This window comes from Rhinolophus sinicus, chromosome 7 (genome assembly GCF_057876585.1).
Source record: "Rhinolophus sinicus isolate RSI-liver-muscle chromosome 7, RSI-T2T, whole genome shotgun sequence".
In the NCBI taxonomy this organism is placed as follows: Eukaryota; Metazoa; Chordata; class Mammalia; order Chiroptera; family Rhinolophidae; genus Rhinolophus; species Rhinolophus sinicus.
The window spans coordinates 53,346,789-53,368,999 of record NC_142507.1 but is presented as its reverse complement, the minus strand read 5'-3'; the positions used below and the strand labels follow the sequence as shown (position 1 = coordinate 53,368,999).

Sequence of the window (22,211 nt, the reverse complement as noted above, 5' to 3'; positions counted from 1 at the left end):
AAGCTTGATCTTAGCTTTCTAGCTGAAACTCTTTAAAAGAAAAGACAGATGAACAAGAACAAGAGAAAAACAGTTTATTAATGTGTGCAGGGCACACTTGAGGAAGAAACCTAAAACAAAGCTGTGACCCAGGACTATGGATTATATAGCATCTTCAACAAACAACACGTTTGTAGAGACGTGACAGGACAAAGGAGAGCAGTTTTAGGCTTCCAAGGGCAGCAAACTGTGGGAAGGTAAACACACGGGTGGGAACTCATGTAGTAGGAAGGTTTGCTTGTAGATTACTGTGGTGCCATTTCTGGGCTGATAAGAGTCTGTCTCCAGGAAAAGGAGAATTTATAGCCTGCTCCTAGCAGAAAAGGGGCAGGGGTCCTTTTGTGTTAGCTGTTTCTTAATTGCCTTCAGCTCAAAATAATTTTTATGTCAAAGAGGCATATGTTGGGCTGACATATTTCGAATTCCTTCGGTGGATTAAGCGTCCACGTTTCCAACTTTCCAAGGAGCTTCTGGTAGGGCCACAGTATGACCTTGGGAATCCCAAAGTACTAAAAAGTATCACTTTCTGCCCTTCCCCACCCTGCCCATTCAAAAGAAATCTTTATTTTTCAAAACCACCTAAAACACAGTTTTTGCTTCTTTTTAGATTTTTCTGGTTACCGCAGTCTGGCATTGTTCACGGGATCTGACTTTTATGTGCTCATTCATTTATTCACTCTCTCATTTTCTGGGTTCTGCCCATGCCCCAAACACATATCGTCTGCTTATTAGGAGACTGGCAGATCCACTCTCACGGGGCTGGCATGTCTGCAGTAGAGAACAGGACCCGCAGTGATGCAAAGGCCCGAGGAAATGCATAGGTCCACATGATTTCAAGGTGGGGGGAGGCGCCCAACTCAACTTCTCACTTAATGGACAAAGGGCTGAGGTGAAGGGGCCAAGCTCACAGAGCTACTAGGTTGGTGCAAAAGTAACTGAGGCTTTTGCAATGATTTTTAGCCTTTTAAATCGCGATTACGTTTGCACCAACCTAATATTTAGTACAGAGCCAGAACCAGAACGCACGTCTCTTCTGTCCCAGGTCATAGTGTTCTTGTTCCCTAGGCTGGGAAAGAGACCACAGTTAGATATTAGCATCGGTTCCTGGGCCAGTGAAAAGCTCCCATGGGACCACTCTCTAGGAGTGTCCTTAGGCTAATGCTTTGGCAGTGACCTTCCCCAGCTGTAAGTGGTGACAAGATCAGTCATTTACTGAGCGTGTGCTGTATCCAGCCGATTCATAGACGTTAATACCCCTCCTCACAAAAGTTCTGCAAATAATGGTAATTAAACCCTTCAAGCTTGCCAGGCGTGCGAAAACTAAGGCTTGGGATTGACGTGATTGGATGCAATGGCACAGTGAGGAGACGGAGAGGCTGAGAAGCCACCCTGCAGCCATCTGACTGCAGAAAGGACCCTGCTCCTTTCTGGAAGGGACTGAGTGTCAGAACAGCTCGCATGCAGATGCCAAGGTCGGGGCACTTTGCCTCAAGGAGCTCCTGGCCAGAGGAGGTGGCAGGGTGCATGCCAGCCAGGTTTGTGGCTGCCCAGGTGGGCCGCTGGGTCAGATGGCGATCAGGTGTTGTGTCCCTGGGGTGGAGAGTTTTCAGGGCAAGTGGAAAGATGAGAAGGAAGGCTGGCGGGAAGCTCCCCCTCTGGCATTTAGAGGGTTTGTTAGTACAGTAGCCTTTCTTTTCCTCTGAAAACAGAAATATCGTTTTCACCTCACTGATGTGTGGTGGATGGTGTTTGAAGACAGGGTGCGTGGGAAATCGGTGAAGTTTGCACAGGAACAGTGAGAAAAACGGCCAGTTGTCAAGTCAGTCAGGGTGGAAATATTGCCTAAGTACTTTCTAAATTCATACAACATTAAAAAAACTTGGAAGTATAATATTATACAGGAAAATGCACACAGCTCGGTGCATTTTCACAAAGGGCTGCATCTGTCTACGTAGCATCCGGATAAAGACACTGAACTTGACCAGCTCCCTCAGCTCACCTGCCGGTCACTCTGACCCTATATAAATGGGGTCGTTCTATATGTCCTCTCAATGTCTGCTTTCTTCCCAGCAAGGTTATATTTGTGAGATGTACCCATGGGATGTAGTCTAGTGTATCTAACCTCTGTTGTGTGGCATCTCACTGTGTGACTATAGCACCAGTGTTCAGCATCTTTTTCTATGTTTATTGGTCATTTGGACATTCTCTCTCTCTTTTTTTAAAAATAAATTTATTGGGGAATATTGGGGAGCAGTGTGTTTCTCCAGGGCCCATCAGCTCCAAGTTGTTGTCCTTCAATCTAGTTGTGGAGGGTGCAGCTCAGCTCCAAGTCCAGTTGCCATTTTCAATCTTTAGTTGTGGGGCGGGTGGGGGGCACAGCTCACTGGCCCGTGGGGGAATCGAACCAGCAACCCTGTTGTTCAGAGCTCGCTCTCTAACCAACTGAGCCATCTGGCTGCCCTGTACATTCTCTTTCGTGAGGTACCTGTTCAGGTGTTTGGCCATTTTTCCAGTAGGTGTTCTGCAGTTTTTATTGATTTTAGGAGTTCTTTATATATCCTGAATATAATGCTTTATCTATAATATACTTGTATATACACATATATATGTTTATGTATATAGTCAAATATGCATACACATACATTTATACATTTGAATATATGTATGTGTGAGTCTCTGTGTGTGTGTGTGTGTGTGTGTGTGGTGGGTGTAAAATTCTCCCAGTCTGTGTCTTTACTTAGTATCTTTTGTTGAACAGAGTTCTTAGTTTTAATATAGCCAAATTTATTAATATTTTTTATGGTGGCCCTTTTGTGCTATTTAGGAACTCATTGCCTCCTCCAAGATCAGTAAGACATTCTTCTGTGTTTTCTTCTAAAATCAAATATTGTTTTAACGCTCACATTCATATCTATAGTTTACCAGGAATTATTTTTGGGGGTGTGTAAGGTGCGGGTTCAGGTGGATCTGTTCTGTATGAATGTCCATTTGACTCACTGCCGTTTACTGAAAAAGTATTCTTCTTTTCTCACTTGTTCACAGTGCCATTTTTTTGGTAATGAGTCAGACAATTGTGTGTGTATGACTCTTTTAGAGTGTAGTAATCTTCTAATGCAAGGTACAGCTCTTCGTTTGTTAGTTCTTTAGTTTCTCTCAATATTGTTTTATAGTTTTAGTATGAAGGTATCATAAATCTTTCATGAAATTTAGTTAAGGTAATTGATGACATTTTTTTTTTTTTTTTTTTTTGCCGGGGGGAGATTTCTTTCCCCCTAGCTTTATTGAGATACAATTGATATATAACATTGTGTAAGTTTAAGGTGTGCAATGTGAGGATTTGATCCACTTATATATTGTGAAATGTTTCTATTTTGATTGAGGTTAAACTAACAAAAAGCACAAATCTTCAGGACAGCTCAATGAACTTTTTATATGCATGTGCACCCATGGAAACACCACCCACAACATTTCAGCTCACCTCTGAAGTTCTCCTCTCTGGAGTTTTAGGGTTCCCAGCCGAGTTCAGATAATTTATAAATTGATTCCGGATTTATACTAGTCTCCTGTTTTACCAGACGCTACCCCATTCCACTCAGAAACAGGTTCTTTCTTCAGTATTTTGGAAAAGCCAGTTGTTGTACAGTTCGGGACTCTTAAGAGCAGTAAGACTCCCAGGCTTAACGGGCTCATAATTTAATAGGGGATTAAACACATAAAGGTGAGCTATTGCAAAAAATGACATGCAGAGTTCATAAAACAATATGATAGTTATATTACTTAATAATAGAAATTTGTACATAGTGTCACGAGGGCTGATGGGAGGTGTCATTTCTTTCTAAAATGTTAAGTGAGGGCCCATGGAAATATTTGAACCAGACCTTTAAAACTAAGAGGATCTCCTACGGAGCCAGGTGGAGAATTGCTACTTTAGGCAGAAGGAGCAGTATTTACAAAGAACGGAGGTAGCAAAATTGAATAATGTATGTGGGAAAAAGTTATTATCTGGTGCTGTATGACTGTGGCATATTTTGGGTCTTCTGGGGTATCCTGGGAGCGTTTATACTTTAGGGTGTGTAGGAATTCTGGGAGAACCCTTCAGTTTTCTCTTTGGGCCGTGGCGTTGAGCCAAATGATGCACGTGTCCCTTTGTGTTGTGACATTGTATTCCTTTAGGTGAAGGGGAACCAGGTACGAACGAATCTTTCTTACTTCTCGCACCATGTATATGAGATTTTCATATATAAGACATTACTACTTTGTGAACCTCTGATGAGTGGAGTTAAATTAAAAAAAACAAAAACCCACCATTTTCTTATGAAGGGAATGGGACCACACAGAGTCAAAGAGAGATGGGACTTTGCCCTTGGTCATTGGTGTGGAAGGGTTTGATGTTCCTCCTTCCCCTCGAGCTAAGAACCTGAGACGCAGACGACAGCAGAATCACTCATTGCAGAATCACTCATTGCTTTCAGTCGCACCTGTCTTGCCAATTAGCTGAAGCCAACGCAGAACTGTCAGCCCTGCGTTGTCTGTGTTAGAGGACTTGCCAGGGCCTTCCTGGGAGACATGGACAGGGCATTCATAACCATGTGACCAGGAGTCTGGCTGGGCTTAGATGGAGGGAGCCACGCCAGGGGTGTGCTAGGTGCACGAGCTTTCTACCTGGCAGAGGAGTTATTTTGGGATGCGAGGACCGGGGCTCAGAAGGGCCATCCGAGCTCTTCAATGACAAGCATTCACTCCGGAACTTTAACTGTATTTGGGACACTGTGACACTCCTGGTTATTGCCTCTGCTCACTGAGTTTTAAGGAATTACTGCTTGGAAATATCAGCCACAGATGGTGATTTTAAGGGGAAGTGGAGAAGGTGGTATTGATGCCTTTTCAGGCCAGAGTGTTTAATGAAGACGCGATTTATCATTGCTGTTGCCCAACTAGAGTTCAGTGAGCAAATTCGAGGGGAAAATAAAGCTCCAGGGGAGAAAACCGGGCTATGTGTTTGGCTCCCCCTGCCCACGCAGGAGCTCTCCTTCAAAGACTATCTCTGTTTATATCTGGAAGGTTTGCTGCTGCTTTCTTCTATGGGCACCCAGTGGCGACCAGGGTTAGGAAACCAGCTGTACAAATAGAGCTTCTTTCACAAGCCAAATAAAGGTGGACTACCTGACAACCCAACTGTAGAATTGCACGCACTCTGTATGCGGCGATCTCGGGAATGACCTTTTCCTGTGTTGGAAAATAACTGTGACTTCCGCAGAGGAAACCGAGACTCGGGTAGACCGTCTCGGGAGAGCCCTGGAGAACCAGCATGGCGAAGTGGAAGCGAAAGTCACAGGAGCGCTTGCTGAATGTTAGACGGGCGGGGAGTAAGTGAGGGCAGGAGTAAATGAATGGACAATAAGTAAACAAACACGTGAAGAATCCATTGGCACGCGTTTGTAGAAGTGCTTTGTAGGGCTCTTAACGTCACTTAGGTTTGTTTTGTCTGCTTTCTAAGAATGATAGCTTCCAAGAGGCAAAAACCACTTTGGCTGGGTAGGCTGGGTGCTTCTAACGCTGGGAGCTGCCCTTCTCCATCCTTTGTATTTCCCTCGATACAGTTAGTTAGCGAGACTCTCCCAGGCTCCCGTCAGCGGCTCCCTGGCTTTCCCCTTCCTTTACCTGAGACGTTTCAGGATGTGGGCTTCCCTGTCGGTAGTTACCAGAGAGCAACTGTGCCCATGAGGCTGTGGGCCTGTGTGTGCTCACACACTCACTTCCCCAAGTGTCCCCTCGGAACCAACGGACGATCACAGACGGCTGCCAGGACACAGACAGTGACATGTGGCACAGATTTATTAGGGGAGGAAACAGAAGAGAAACTGAGGGAGGGGGAGCTGGGGAAGGGAATGAGGCAGAAGCGGTGACCGGCTCCTGGTGTCCCCACTAGTCAGGGTGAAACCCTAGAAGGAGCCCAGATACATTCCTTGCATTGGGACGTGGTTGCGCCATAGCTGTGGTCAAACTGGAGGTTGGAGAGAGTGAGACTTCTCACGTCCACCAGGGAGAGCGTCAGGCTGGGGGGTAGACGCAGACGTGGAGGCAGCACGAGAAGTGTGATGAGGGTCTCAGTGGGAAGCATTCCTGACAGTGCTTCACGGGCCCTGGGTAGGCGGGGGCGGGAGGGGAGGTGGGGGCAGAGGCGCAGGAGGGCGAGCAGGTGGCATTCCAGGTGACCTCACTTCTGTTTACTCTGTGGGGCTTGTTGGGCCAAGGGGCACTTCTGCTGGGCCGGGACAGCTGAGCCCTTGGGTGGGCTTTGCTTCTTGGCGTGGGGAGCACATGGATCCTTGGTTTGGGGTGCACACGTCTCCTGGCATTTGCTGGGTGGTGGTTGACAGGGCTGCTTCACCTGGTGCTGCTGGGCCTTCTGGGGCAGGGGCAGCTGCTGCTGCTGCTGCTGCTGCTGGTAAGACATCGCTGGAGGAACAGGTGAGCCTGAAAGAACCCCGGGCAGGGGACGCCATGAGAAGGGCTCCCTCCATCACTTCTCCCTTCTGACTCCTGGAAGAGTATTCTCTCCACCAGCCAAGGATAGGAGAACCCAACCTGGTTAATGGTGTGATTCACACGCACCCGTTTTGATCTCGCCCCTCTCTCTCTTCCTCCTATGCTCTTCTGCTCTCCTGTCTTCCTCCATCCTCCCGTGGACGCCTGGCTGAACCGAGTACATAGTCTGTTTCTAAGTCTTACCAGGAACTATGACGGGGGTGCTGAGCTGATGATTCAAAGGCAGCCCAGACATCTTACAAGATCAAAGCATGAGGTCTTAGCTGATGGGCCAGAACGGATGGGCATGAGGGGGAGGGCAGGGGCCATCGCTGTCCTGGATGGAGGTGTCATGTGTGAGTGATGGGGCCCGACAAAGCCTGTTCCAGGAACTCTAAAGCCTGAGTTCTAATCCCAGCTCCACCCTGACTCACCAGGGGATGATGCTAAGGAGACTCATTTCCCTTGGCTGAGGGGCAGTGCTTGGAGCGCCATGGAGAGCTGGGGAATTGAAGGCCTAATAGATCACTGGAGGTAAGAGACTATTACAGGAAGGTGTTGATCAAAGGCAGCCTGGTTCCGAGGAAGGAGCCTGGGCCCCTCACTGGGTAGCCACAGCGCTGGGCAAGGCCTCTGTACCCTGTGCTCTTGTTTGGAGGACGCTGATCTGAAGTCTCTGAAGCCTTCCCCGCTCTGCCTCTGTTTTCCTTTGTAGGGTAGCATTCCTCAATTTCTAAATTTGTGGTTATAAATGGGAGGTATAGGTCCCAGGGGGCAATCATGATAGACATGGGAGCTGTATAGTATAAAATACAATACGTAACGCACTTGTTTCTGGAAACCTGAAGAGCAACCTTGAAAATGTGTTGGTAGTGCCAAAGGGGCATGAGCACGCTTGGGAGGAGGCTCCGAATTGCTACAAAATGCCACAGCTCTGCATCTCTCCCCTCAACGAGAAAAATCCTTTGGCCAGGGCGTCCAACCCAGTCAGGAAATCAGTCACACCCAGCAACGGTGTGGAATAGAGACTGAATTTCCTGAGGGACACTTAGTGTGACATTTCCTTAATTGTCACCAGGCTTATGTGACTGCTCTCATTACCCGAGAAAGTAGAGGAGCTTAGCCTAGCGGCTCGAGACAGGTCAAGGAGGAGGAGAGGGCCCCACATCCCAGGAGGACGGATGCGTTCCCACTTACCGGAGGTGCGAGCTGGACCCCAGGAGAGGAGGCTGAGTGCGATCCACAGCCAGCCACGCCGGGCGGCCTTATAAGGCCCCCAACCTGCCCCGGGCACTTGGCGTGGCCCTGCTCACCACCTCCCAAAGAATTCCTCACCCACTTCTCCCACCTGCACTTCCTCCAAGGACTTGCTTTACTTGCCTGTTTTGACGGAAACACCCACCACATATTCCAGTTTTCCGGGTCCCCATCTACCTGAGCTGACTTCGCTCACCTAAGGTCTTTGCTCCAACTCAAGAGCTTTTAAAAATAGAACAAATCTGAGGATTTATAAGGACCGTTAAGGAAGGAGGAGAAAGCGGGGTGTGGGGGGGCATGTGAGCTTGGGGGACTTCCAACAAAAATGTGGATATCACCTTTGCTGGCATGTATTGAGCACTCACGGCTGCCCAGTGCTGAGATTACCCCCACGCCACTGTTTCATTTATCTTTGTAGCCCCTGCAAGGCAAATGTCATTGTCACCATTTTGCAGATGAGAAAAGTGAGGCTGGGAAAGGTCGCGTAGGTAGTACACAGCAGAGGTGGGATTGGAACCCAGGTCTAGAGGACTCAGAGAACCCAGCCTTACAGAGGGAGAGGCGAGAGTGTAAACACAGGCTCTCTGGCCCCCAGCCTGGCCTGCTACACAGGACTCCGAGTTTCCAGTCCAGTCGGAACCTATCCTGTCAACTTCTAAGTGTTTCCCCTTGAGCGCAAGCAGAAGGGTGTGAATGGTGCCCCCAAGCTTAACTGGAGCGGTGCCGTGTCCCCCCACCTTCCACCAGGAGTCAGGCGCGCTCAGGGGTATTAGTGGTGGTCAAAGAGGGTGACATAGAATTTGGCATCAGATAGAACACAAAGCACCCAGTTAAACTTGAATTTCAGATAAACAACAGATTTTTTTAAAAAGTATAAGTATGTCCCAGATATTGCGTGCGATATACTACAGAATTACTTGTTGTTTATCCGACATTCAACTGTAACTGCGCAGGTTGTATTTTTATCTGCTAAATCTGGCAACCGTACTCAAGGACCTAGTCAGACGGGAGGAAGGAGCCCTCGTCCCCCAGTTGGCCTCGAAGCCCCCGGGATGGAGAAAGGCAGGACCGCTCTGGGAGGCCCGCCCACCCTTGGGCCAGTGCCCTGAACCTCAGCGTCCTGTCCCACTAGAGGCCAGTGTGCCCGTTTGTGTCATCGTCGAGCAAAGTGTAAAGCTGCCCGAGAAAAGATAGAAATACCTAAAAGGACTGTTCAAAGCATTTTCAAACACCTTGCCTTGTTTAATCATTATGGCAGTTCTGTTGGGTAGTTCCCATCTGATTTTCCAGTTTATAAAAGTAGATCCGGGGAAGTTAAATGACCTGCAGAACATGTGCAGCTAATAGGGGTGCAGCTGGGGTGCTGGCCCAGACTCCTTTCCACTACGTCTCCTCGTGGACAAGTGACGGTCACTGGGTGGGGGCCATGACGAATGACCTTTCCCGAGCTCGCTGTCTTACGTGGACCGGATAGTGTTCATTTTTCAGGGTCGGCCTCACTTAAAAGTTAAGCCTTCTCTAAATTTTACCCCCCAGGCCAGGTGTCCTCCTCCACCTCCTCCTGAGCCTATCACCTTCAAGAATGTAACATTCTGGGTTCCAGATTCTGGGTTCTGCATTCCCTCTTCAAGATGAAACCCTCTCCACCTGCACCCTTCACTCCCTCACTCCCACACCTCTGTGTTCACCCTGATGCAAGTGCTCCAAAAGGGAAACAGTCTTCAGCAAGACGGATTTGGCTCGCATGTCTGCCCCCAGAAACCACCAGTGTAAATGTGCTGCGTCTGAATGGACAGATAGCACTGTCCCTTGCGTCCCGGTCACCCGCCTGCTCCTCTGGAATACACCCCAGTCCTTATTTTTCCCAGTCTGCCCCCTGGCTTCTTACTTCCTCGGTAAACATCTCCTGCGTAGTTTGGCGAATTCTAGCTAGTGACAAAACTTGGCTTATAACACAACTGTCATCTCAGAGTGTACATGGCTGTCCTCTAGGTCATAAATATCTAAGACGCTTCAGGCTCATATGCATCCAACAAGTCAAACTTTTCAAAACCCTGGCACTCAACTTTCCTTTGACCACATTATCCCCATTTTAAAGAGGGGGAAAACTGAGTCTTGGAACAGGGACATGCTTTGCTCAAGGTCACACAGGGTTAATGTCAAAGCCAGGGTTGGCTCACAGGTCTCCTGACTTCACAGCTATTTTCGGTTAGCTGAAGTGACTATGGCACGGGGCAGCTCCTTAGCAGAGGCGACTGTAATGACAAAATTAGGGAGCTGGTTGTGGTGGTCTCCATCTCTTGCATCCATCTGCCTTCCTTCCTCCTGGCACTCAGGGGCTCTCTTGCTCTCCAAACTGGTCTTCCCTCTCTTCTTCTGAGAGACCTGAACTCATCCCTGTTCCCTGACAGGGAACGAAACCAGAAAAGCCCTGTGCCAGGCACAGGTGCATTTTTAGTAGTCATTAAACCTTATAAAGCGCCTCCATATACAGTTTTCATAATACTCTATGAAGAAAGCTAAATTGTATTATAAATTTTATCAATGAGGAAACTGGCTCTGATGATGGCTGGATCCAGAATCCAGGAGGGAGTCTCTTAAATCTGCGATGGCTGATTTCCAGGCACCTGGGCTGGCTGGGGGAGTGGATTGTTTTTTCGAAGGAGGAGGGGAGACTACCTCGCACCCCTTGAATCAGTCACCACATGTAAACAACTCCTGCAGGTGAGGCAGGCCCTGAGAAGCTATGTGGGCCCCCTCCCATCCACCGCCTCCCCCTCCCCCAGGCTGGCCTGGGACTGTGGGTATGTCCCCTGGCTGATTCTGCGTCTCTCCTCTCATCCTCTAAGGATCATGCTGTATTGAAACCGGAAGGCCAGGCTCTGCATCTCCCATCTCTAGGAAGCAGACACCTGAGAGCAGGTGTGTGCCTGTGACTCCATCAGGGAGGTGAATCAAAGCTTGAGCAATCCCAGCCGCACCCCACACACAAACAATGGGGTGGCCGGGCAACAGACACCTGACACTGGGAGGGGACCCTGCCCTGAGACGATGCAAATCGCCTGACTCTCTAAACACATCCCCACCAGGGCACTTTTGTCTCTGGACTTTGGAGAATGAAGGGTTGTGGAAGGCTTCATCTGGAGACACATGGGACATATTTATTATGTCATTTCAGAGAACGAAACCCGAAAAGACAAAAAGGAGAGCTCTGGGTTACTCACGAAAGGTTGTTAGGATGGGAGGCCTTTTTAGAGGTGACAGAGGAGGTGTGAGGCCGCCCACATTTCTGCATGTTAGCTGCTTATCTAGTAAAATGAAAATTTACATCTGAGCAAATTGCATCTCATTTAAAAAAATCACAATTGTGTCAAATTGGCTTTATCTTAATTTCTGGTTGATCTTTAACCAGCAGTCGTGGCTTAGAGCCGTTTAGTTTCAGGTTTCTCCCATCACCAATTACTTACTCTGTTTACAAACACTTTAGAAGGTGCTACTTAAAAGAGACGTTGGGCAGCCCCCCCTTTTTTTTAAAGTGGGAAATCCATTTGTAACATGAATCATTTCACCCTCTAGTTTATCTCATTTGCAAGCAAGATGCTCAGATACTAATATCAGGTATTCTGTATAATGGTATTAAAAGCTGTCCCGTGGAGAGGGATGGGTAAGAGGATGATTCTCCAGAAACATGTGATTAATTTATCTCCTCCCTCCACCTCGTGTCCCCTGTGATACGTTCCTAGAAGACCTGCGATAGTCCTAGGAGTTTTATAAAGGGGGAAAGAAAGTTGTGGATCTGGGAGAGCTGAGTTCCAACAGAACACCCATAGGCTGTCACCTGGGGAAGTTGAAGGTTGGCCATGGAACATGGAGGGGGGTGAGTGGGCAGAGCGTCCCTCCCCAGGAAGATGGCCAAGGTTGGCCTCTTGGAAGTCAAGTCCCCCTCTCCGCCAACATGACAAGTATAGTTAGAGACGTAGGGAAGGAGCCAGGGGAGCAAAGAAATAACTCTACTGATACTCGCTGCTCACGGGCTGTCAGATCTTGGGCACTTCCCTTCACTTTTCTGGGCCTCAGTTTTCCTGTTCTCCAATATGAGGAGATTGGCTAAAATATTGCCTCAGGTCCCAGTGAGTGCTGAACATTCTGTACATGGATGATAAGGTCTGGGAAGGCAACCGTGTTTCATCCGCCTGGGATTAATAGTGAATCGAGAGCCCTGAGATTGAGCTCAGGTTCAACCCGGAAGAACCTGGCAGTAATTGACGAGAGGCGTCCGCTATTGGATGGGTGAGTGGCCCAGGGTGTAGCTAGTGACCCTCCCCGGTTTAGCCTAAGGCAGGGATTTATGGCCCAGGGATTTACGCTAGGATTTACGAGTTAGAGTAATTGAAACACTGGAAGGAGAGAGGGCATGAACTGTTTAAAAATCCTGTACAATCCACCATCACCTGTAACTCACATTTCAGTGCCCACCTTTCCTTAACACAGCTGTTAAAGGTAATTGCTGTTTCCAAAACTCGCCTCATGCTTTCCTGCCTCACATCATTCCATCAGTGATGGCCTTCGACGCCCAAATTTCCCCCTGAAGTTCAAGGTAATCTTCAGGTACCATCTTAAATACTTTCTCCACGCATGACCTCTTTTCTTAGTCTTTTCCCAAAATATTTCTTTTTCTGCTGAACACCCACAGCTATTTATTTATACCTACTTGGAGCACTTTTCACATAATGTTTTAACTTGATACAGATATAAATGATAAAATATTTATTTATTTTTTGTTTATTTTCCTGAGCATCGAATGTAAGTTCCTCGATGGTAGGCGCTGTTTCACCCGCATCATACAATCATGTGCTTATTATCTACGCCCCCACTGTGGCCAAACACGGATAACATCCACTCAATAAACAGGAACAAACGAATGCAAAAATGAATGGGTGAATGGTTTATAAATTAACAAATTGAATTGAAGGGTAAACTCACTTTTAGATGTTTTGACTTTATAATCAGAGCCAATGGACTCATCCATCTTTTCAAGTTCAGGGTGATGGTTGCCCCTCTCTAAGTAGCTCTCCCTGTTGATCCCAACCATACCCATTATCTTTATATCTCTCAGACTTGAAGATCTATGCTGAAATCACCCGTAAGAGGCCGGGGTGCCTGGATGCTTGTGTGCGTGTGTGTGTTGTGTTGTGTGTGTGTGTGTGCACGTGCATGCGACACATGGGTATTTTTATACCCAGCCAAACTGCTAGCTTCCTAAGGGCAGAAAGAATGTTCAGGGCAGAACTCACATCCTGGTAAAAATTGGTGTTTGGCTAGCTGATAGCCTCGCTAGTCAGTGAGTAGGTGGTCCAATTACTAAAAGATGCTGTTGAGTGAGTGAGTCAGATGGTGAGTGAGTGAAAGAAAGATGGAGTTAGTGAGTGACTATGTAAATGATAAATGAGTTGACACGCGAGCTGACTGACCGGCTAGTTCACTGAGCAGCTGACTGACTGGTTAAGTGGTTGACCAACTGATTTATTGACTGTTTGGCTGACTGGTTAGCTGGCTGGCTGGTGGCTAATTTTGAAAAGTAGATTGTAGTATAGTATAGCAAAGAAAGCCTCTTTGGGGACCTGGGTTTCATGGTATAAAACAAAGAAAATGCTCTGTATAGGAGCTCCTAAGAAGTATATCCTATGGGCTGGACAGCCATTTCTTAACTTTCTTTCCTTCTCTTAGAAGTTGTCTGTGATCTTCATTTTTGGTCAACAGGGCTCAGCAAATGTAACCTCAAGCCAAGACCAGTCAGAGGCTGCCATGGTTGAATAGTAGCTCTCTTCCTGGACGAAGATGGTTGGGGAAAGAGGACATTTCCATTTATGGCACCGCCTACTGGGGAGCCTGGTTGTTTCCTGGGCCTTGGGCCCTGGGGGTGGGCCGATTGTTAGAGATCGTCCTTCGGGTCAGAGAAAGGGACCTCTGGGATGGTGGCCAAGACAGGGAACCAAACCAAACAGACGGATCAGCAGATACCACAAGCTGGGCCAGTATGTCCACTTGATACCCTGCTCTCTGACCCAGAGACTTTCCCTGGGGAAGTGGCTGCAGAAGGCAGCAAGCAAAGGCTGCCAGCCCCAGACAGTGCCCAGTGATGACTGAGACCCTCGGGTCACCGCAGGGCTCACAGAGCTCTGAGTCGCCATCCCATGCTGTGACTGGCCTTGTCACCAGACTGATACACAAACACACCATCCCGCCTGAGCTGGATAAGAAGGGGGCGGGGTGCAGGACAGCACCTCGTGTCCATGAAGCAAGCCACTCCATGCCCCACAGGCCTCAGGACCAAGTCCACGGCTGCTGCCAGCATTTAAAAGGCCCCCCACACTCTGGCCTTCTCTGAGAAGCTTCTAGTCTCTCTGTGCTGCCATCCCACCCTCCTCTTTCCCTTTGCACACATGCCCTTCTGCTCCAGCCGTAAGCCATCATGAACTATTTCCAGTTTTTCTTTTCCTTTTTCTTTTCTTTTAAATGATGTGCTATTTTTCTCATTCTCCTCCTGCCAACAAGCCACTCTGCCTGCCTGGAGTATCTGTCCCGTGTCTGTGCTTGACTAGTCTTACAACTTCAGGAACGACTTCATTTCTTCCCCAAACACCCCGCATTCTGTGTTACCCAGGCAGCACTCAGTGTCCATGTTTGTCCAGGAAACTCCTGTCCTAGCACCGGTTCTGCTGATTTGGGATAGAGTGCCCACTGGGCTGTCCCTCTGTTAGCTGGGAGCTCCTTGGGGGCAGGACTGTCCCAACCGTCCTTTGACTCCTATGTGTAGCAGTACAGCATACGTCGTCTGTCAGAGACAGGCAATGACCGCGTGTTCAAACACAGCAAGGACGTGGTTCATGCAGGGCATATGTACACGTGGCTGTCCCAGTGTGTGGCCGTGGGGGACACACACACGCTTTGTGTGCCGTAGCAGAGCCAGGCTCCCCTCCCTGGAGCGTTTCAGCCCATGTCAAACAGGCCTGCTGTGTGCTCTGTTGTCAGCCTGTGCTCTTCTTCCTTGCTGACTGTGTTTCCTCCTCCTCATGGCCTCAGGCGTCCTTTGTACACCGGAGAACTTAACAAGGGTCGGGTGGGATTTCTAGCATGAGATGCACAGTTCAAAAGAAGTCCACCCTGGGATCGGTTATTCCAAAGGGTAGATATCCAAGACTGTCTCACGTGGCTGAGGTAGACTGTGCCACCTTCATGAATACTTTGCCGCCGGTGCCCCTCTCCCCCAGGGAGGACCCTTCCCTACCCTGTGGATGATGGCAGCCCTGGCCTGTGACTTGTTTTGCACATAATGTAAACTCGAAGAGCCGCAGTCAGCATGCTCTTTCCTCTCTGCCTTGGGGACCGGCCGTGTTCCAGGCTGGGGCTGCACCGTCAGCCTGCGGCCTGAAGTTAAGTCGATGGGCAGGAGGTCTGACCCTCAGTGGACACGTAAGGTGAGCAGGACATGAGCCTTTGCTGTCTTACACCACTGAGAGTTGGGGCTATTGGTTACTGAAGCATGACTCTCGACTGATGTACTAGATGTACAAGGGCTGACGTCTTTATCCCAAGGAGATTGCAGAGGTCTGCTGGACTCTGGCCAAGGGGAAAAGAGATGCTGAAATTCAGTGTGTACTGACTGGTAGCCAAGACAGTGACTCAGGTGTGTGTGTCGGTGCCTGTGTGTGTGTGTGTGTGTGTGTGTGTGTGTGTGTGTGTGTCCCTGGACCCAGGGCTGAGCTGTAGGGGGAGCGGAGAGGGGAAGGGGAGTGGAGAAGGCAGCCTGGGTTTGCACCGTACACGAGGACCATCTGCGTGCAGCCAACTGATGTTTTCCTACAAAGGACTTTCTGTTTGTGGTTGCAAAGCTAAATAAACCATCTCTTTCCTCACTCAGGCCATAGGACTTTGTGCCAAACCACATCGCACATCAACCCCTAGGTAGTTAGGGCACAGTGCCACCTGCTGGGCCTGCCAAGCCAGTGCAACTCTTTCCAGTTGCAGCCCAGTGCCTCCCTCAGAAGGCTGGTACCCACCCACAGGCCAGGAGGCCTGGGCCCAGAGGAGACCTTAGTGACCGCTTCACCTCACTTTACAGGTAGAGACATGAAGGGCCTCAGTCAGTACTTTTCTTATCCCAACGGCCTCTCACGCTGGACCACACGACCCCAGACGGAAGGACCGGCCGCTTCTCCATTGGAGCCAGTGCCTTTCTAAGGTTCCCTTGTGGGTTGCAGGTGGCAGTTGGGATCCGCAGAGACGATGGTTTGAGTCAGTGCATGGGGTGGGGGTAGGCGAGCACACGATGAATGCAGGAGAGCCGACCTGCACAGCGGGTGAGAGCAGCTCTCGCTGCGATGGCTTCCACTCACTGAGCAGCTGCTATGGAAGAGGCAAGGCCCTCTCCCTGTGGTTGCCCCCACCCTTGCAGGAGGAGAAGCACCCCCTCCATTTAGCAAATGAGGAAACTGAACCCCAAGGAGGTTCTGTAAGTTCTGTAAGTTGCCCAACGTCGTGCAGCGGGTCAGTGGTTGGGCCCGTGTCAGTGTGGTCCTCAGACTGAATGCTGCTGGGCAGCCCGCTGCCTCCCCCCAGGCCACCGGCTCTCGGGGCCTGTTGCGCACCCTTAGGGCACAGGTGTGTGGGCGGGCAGGGCTCAGGACACACGGGCCGTGCCGTGTGGTCCTTTCGGGGAGTCAGCACACTGCAGGGTGAGTGAGGGCTTGCTGGGTCTGCAGGGAGCCGCTCTCGGCTGTGGAAACGCTTCCGCAGAGCCTCCCGGTGGTTCCAAGGTGCAGGTCCGTCAGCAATCCGGCATATGTTTGTGGAGGGCCCAGCAGCGCCAAGCCCTGTGTTTATCACAGGCAGTGAGTGGGCCAGGCAGTGAGTGGGGCAGGAAGACAGGTGACCGGTGATAACCTCTAGGCCGGTTGAGTGCAGCACACGGAGCAAGCTGTAGGACACTTAAATGTCCCCTGGGGCTTTACAGAGCCTTCCGGACAAGGTGGTATCTAAGCGTACAGCCCCACCATCTTTTCCCTTTAAGAATTGCTACTCTCATAAACTCCTGTTATTGAAAGAGCAGGGGGGAGTCATGGAGCCCAGGTGGAGCTGGGGGAAAGCCTGCAGGGGCTGGAGTGTGAGGGCACAGGGACCTGTGCCGCAGGAAGGCAGGACGGGGCGCCCTTGTCATGGAGCCCACGCCGAACTGAGGGACCCAGAGGATCTGGTGACAGGCTGTCTCTGTGTCCCTTCCCCTGTGGCTGGAACAGCCTTTAGCACAGTCCTGTTGAAAGTCTGCTCTGGCATCATTTTAGTTCTGACGCAACGGCTTAAAAAAGAGGAAGCCACAGCAGCAAGAGCTCTCCCAACGGAAAGTGCCTTGTGACGAGGAAGAGTTGGGCTGAAGGCCCATGTGAGCTGTCTCGGAGCTTGTTTCCACTGCTGGCCTCAGAGGACTGTCTCTAATTTCAGCTGGTGCAGTGTCTCACAGAGGCGGCTTGATTTACCACTCAGCCCCCTCGCTTCTTCTCACAGAAACTCCTGGCCCCTGGCCCTGGGGCAGACAGGGCTTTGTGGTCCACCCTGGAGGTAGATGGAGCTTGTAATCAGCCCCAGTGTGAGCCGTGCAGGTGTCCTGAGCGCATGCCTCAGGGTGCCTGCTGTCTGGTCCTGTCCCTTCGACTTTCCCTCTTTTCACACCACCTGCCCTGCACCCACAGATCGCCAGCCCCCTGGGATAGCAAAGCCAACGCTATCCTCCTCACTACCCCGGTCTGTCCTAAAGAGTGTCAGAGTGGGCATCTTTAGACCAAGATTCTGACTTTACAACTGTATCCACATTTGGGGGCCCAGTCGTAATACAAGCCATGACTGGAGACCAGCAGGCAACTTGATTAAGAGTATGGTAGCTGGTGGCACTTTCCTGACAGTCCACAAAGAGAATGTCACGTGTACACACGTGTACGCACGCACGCACACACACAGTCTGCAGGGAGCCAGGCACAGCCCACCGTCCTGACCCAGTCTCATGCAGAGAACGGAATCAGGCCGGTCCATGAAGACTTGAGTGGAATGTGGCTGACGGCTGTCGTCAGGCTTAAACATCACAAGCCAACCTCTTACCCGTCCCCAACAGAGACGCGCCAGCTCCATGCACCTTCGTCTTACCATTTAGTCTATATTTCCTTACGGCCATTATGAACAAGAAAAAGGGTGCCTGGCCAGTTCCACGTAGGCCAGAAGCAGCATCTAAGCATCTCACGAGACGATGCCCAGATTCCCTCTCTCCCAAGTACCACGTGAAATGCAGATGGGAGCAGCTTGGCCACTGCTGGCCCTGGAGCTTTTCAGCCTGGCATGGGGGAGAGTGGAAGTGTCTAGAGGACGGGCTTGTGTGAGAGACAGACCTATATTTGAATCGCAGCTCTTCAGTGCCCTGTGGTCTTGGGCAAAACTTGTTACCTCCGCGGGTCTCATTATTCTCATCTACAAAATAAGAATTTTTGTCTTTTGTGGTAGTAATGAATATTATAAGAGTGTTAAAATCCTGGTATAGTGCCTTGCTTATAGTAGTAACTCTACTTTCAGACATGTGTATGTGTGTAAATATGTATGTATATGTATATGTACATACGTGTGTATATAAATACATCTAAACCAGCTCCAGACCAGGTGGGCGTATTGGCTCCGTGGAGGGAGGGATGTTAGCATCTAGACGTGGATGTTAGCCCAGTTTGCTCTGTGCTTCCTCAAGGAAGCCACAGAAAACGTCTAGGGCCTGCTGGCGCCATCCCTTCTTACCTCTTTAAGGATTTTCCGTGACTGTGGCTAGTTAGGAGAAGAAGAGATTAAATAAAGATTAGAGTGCGTCACTTTATACTGAGTCAGAATGGGAAGAAAGCTGCGAAAGAGCCCAGCAAGCCCGACCTTGTCGTGTACACATGAGGAAACAGGTCTGGGGAAAGCAGTGACTGGGTCAGGGTCGCACATTCTGCCGTCAGGGCTGAAACAAGACAAGAACTTGGGCCTCGGGCCCCGCGGTCCAGTGTTCAGGCTTTGGAGCTATGGTGCCTCCTAAAACCCCACTGAAAGTGGGCTTCCTTGTTCCTTAAGCCCTTGGGGACAGAAGGGACTCAAGCTGAAGGGCGGCCTGGAGAGCCGAGGACAGAGAGAATGGTTTCCTTTCTATTTTACTGAAGGTCAGACGGAAGCAGCCACAGTCTAATACCTGGTAGTGGGTGTGAAAGTTCCAGAAGGCAGGGCAGTCAGTGCCAGAAGCCAGTGTCAACAACGGCTGTTCTGGCACGTGTGTGACAGAGCCCATAGACGGAGCCCCCAGACAACAGCTGCACTGACACATGTACCAGTGTCCCAGAAGGAGTTTTGCAGACCTGGGCACAGGCCGAAACCCTGTGTCTTCAGGGCCAGGCGTCTATGATTTCCCAGAAATGCCAGGCAGCTGGGCCACATGAACAAACACGCAGGAGAAGGCAGCGCCCACCAAACCGGCCGCACCCACAGGCAGGGTTCCCGCAGAGGATTCCTCATGGCGGCAGTGGGTGCTCCCTGCTGGAAGCCATCCCCCACTGGGGATCGCCCTCAGGCCAGGAGGGTGTGTGCCAGCAGCCCTGGGGCTTGTGGAGGAGGGGAGGTGGGGAAGGCAGGCCGCCACGACCTGTCTGCTTGAGTTTCTGATGCACACCTTGAAATCTGAGCTAGTCTCATTTTACAGCCGAGAAAAGTTAAGTCGGCCACGGTTACTCCATGAGAAAGTCGGGCAGAGGTGATTTGAAACCAGGTCTGTCAGGCGCCAGGATGGGTGGCAGTTCTGTGTCCCACACCATAGCCCGTCCAGGGACGTTCTTCCTTCGGAATCCATGTTCTTCCCGAGGAAGGAACTCCTTGCAAGCCCTCAAAGCCACACCCTTCATCCTGGGACCCTGTCCTGTGGACACGCACTCACAGCTGATGGTCAGACATCCTTGCTGGGATGTGGCAGAGGCCCCGAGACAGGTGACAGCACAGGCCACTGGGACATGAGGACAGAGGCTGGACGCTGTGCTCTGGGCCCACGCACCTGAGTACGATGGCAATGTCAGCGTCTGTGTTTACGTGTCCAGGTGTCTGAGTGTCCATGGACACGTATTTGAGTGTGAGCGACAGCATGTGATTCTGTGTGGCGTGTGGTGTGTGGTGAGTCGTGACCGCACGTGAGGGCCCATGAGTCTGAGTGTGAGTGTGGCAGAGCCGATATTCAGCAGGTATATACCGCTACGCGCAGGGGTTGCTGAATCTGCTTAAAATATGCAAACGACTTCTGTAATGGGCCAAATGGCCACCGCACCAAGTCCCCTGCCCACCAGTGTCTCTGCCACTGCACTGGCTGCCCAGCTCCGCCCTCCACACCGTCGGGAACTAGGAGGCCAGAGCCTGTGACAGCAGGGACCTCTGGGACGCTGCCTCACCTTCCGCTCTCAATGCGTCTCCAGAGCGGTAGAATCGACTTGGAATAACAACCCTGTGTGTGTCCTCTGTGTGAGTGTGTGACTGGCTTTGCCTTCCCAATGCACTGGGGGATTGTAAATTCTAGAAAGACAGGACCCAGGCTTTGTGCATCTTCCAGCCACCGCCACGCTCAGAGCACTTGCTGAGTGGCAAAGACTGTGCAGCCCGGAGAACCAGAGCGTCCCGGCTCTGCGTCTCAGCTCTGCCACCTACAAGCTGTTACTACCGTGAGCAAGTAACGAAGGCCTCAGACCCCCAGCCCCCAACTCCAATGGGACCAGCAGCGCCTGCTTCAACAGGGCGGTGTCCGTGTGTGCCAGTCAGGTCCCTGCCCTGTGAGTGCTTCCTCAGCTGGTCACCCTCAGTTCTTGCCTCCAGGGAGAAAGCGCTGCCTCAGGAAGACACAGCCGACTGTGGAAACCCACAGGCTTGAGAACGACCGTGGGCCAAAGTCGCCCAGGCCGGACTCAAGAGCAGGATCCATTGTGGGAAGGTGTTATGGAAGGGAAAGTTCTAGAAGCAAAGGGCAACCACCAAATGGGGTAATTATACCCTGGACGAAAGCTTGTTTCTCCCTGAACAGCCACTCAGACCCTTTGTTCTCCTTTATTGGTCCTTGACCCCCAAGTGGACCCTGGCCCTCACCCCATTGTGTCACTAAGCATCTGGAGCCCGTGTCCTCAAGCTGGTGGGAATAAGCAGAGGTTGCCATCCGCAAGCTTGCTGCTTTGTGAGAACTGGAGAATAATAATAAAGATAGTAGCTAGCACTTACCGAACACTTATCATGGGTCATGCTATCCTAACGATTTATTTGTCTTGTCCCCTTTAGCCCCCCAGAGGCAAGTATCATTCTTCCCACGGTACAGATGAGAAAAGTGAGACTTAGAAAAGTTACTCGTATGTCATTCGCTGCAGGTCACACAGCAAAAGAGGGGCAGTTCTGGGATCCAAGCCCAGCATGACAGGCACGAAAGAAAAATCAGCAGGGTGGTCCACACACAGCCCCGGAGCACACATGCTAATTATGGGAATTAGTGGAGGAGAAAACTGAATGAAGCCCAGAGGTGCAAAAGTAAACCTGGTGTTAAGCTGCTGAGTGCGGGAGGGTGAGGAAAGGGGATAAGAACCCACAGGAGAGAGATTTGGGGGAAGACAATGTAGGGGGTGGGGTAAGAGTGGAGACGTTTGGAGACTGTGCTGAGTGAGATATCTGAGTGTTGGGAAAGCTTAAAACTGCTCAGCATTTGCAGGGAGTTCAGTTAAGGTGTATGTAACTTGCAGTGCTTTTTATACGTCACACTTAGGACTGTGGAATGCAACTTTCCGGGGAAAGGTTTGCTTGACAGAGGTCACGAGACTGGCGCCATCCTCCAGCGTTCTGTGGTGTTGCGCTGGTGTGGGTGGCTGCACAGGCCACGCTGTCTAACCGCCATGGGTGGGGGCACGCCTGGCACTCATGGCAGTGGCTCTTGCTGTACCCAGCTCTGGAATGTGCTCCTCCCTGCCTGGCCAAATCCCACTGCCCTTCCACTTTAAATCCCACCTTCTCCAGGCATTGCTCACTGGACAGACATTTCTGGGAGCCCTGTGACGACAGAGGTGGCCAAGGTCTTCTTCCTTCCTCCCTCAGCAGCCCTCCGTGACCTCGCTCTGTCTCCTCTGGACTCTGAGGTCCTGCGCTGCCCAGCCATCCCTCAGACAGATGCCACCTTGCCTAATGGTTCTGTGTCATGTCTGGGGTGTCAGCTCAGTCTTCTTTGGGGGCGGTTAGACCACGAGGTCCAGAGCCCCGTGCTGTGGTTCTGAGTATTTCACAGCACCCGTCACATTTGGAGCAAGTGGGGTAGGGAGGAG

General features: G+C 50.6%; 1 protein-coding gene across 1 annotated transcript; it reads right to left on the bottom strand.

Moving 5' to 3' along the window:
* Positions 1–5,925: 5,925 nt before the first annotated feature.
* LOC109435393 (small proline-rich protein 4-like) lies at positions 5,926–6,514 on the bottom strand. The gene has a single exon (XM_019713235.3). The coding sequence runs from the start codon at positions 6,494–6,496 to the stop codon at positions 6,257–6,259; it is 240 nt and encodes a 79-aa protein (XP_019568794.2). The 5' UTR covers positions 6,497–6,514; the 3' UTR covers positions 5,926–6,256.
* Positions 6,515–22,211: the final 15,697 nt, after the last annotated feature.

Bases quoted from the DNA above. Each gene is read 5' to 3' on its own strand.
- LOC109435393 (XM_019713235.3), bottom strand. From the start codon at position 6,496: ATGTCTTACCAGCAGCAGCAGCAGCAGCAGCAGCTGCCCCTGCCCCAG.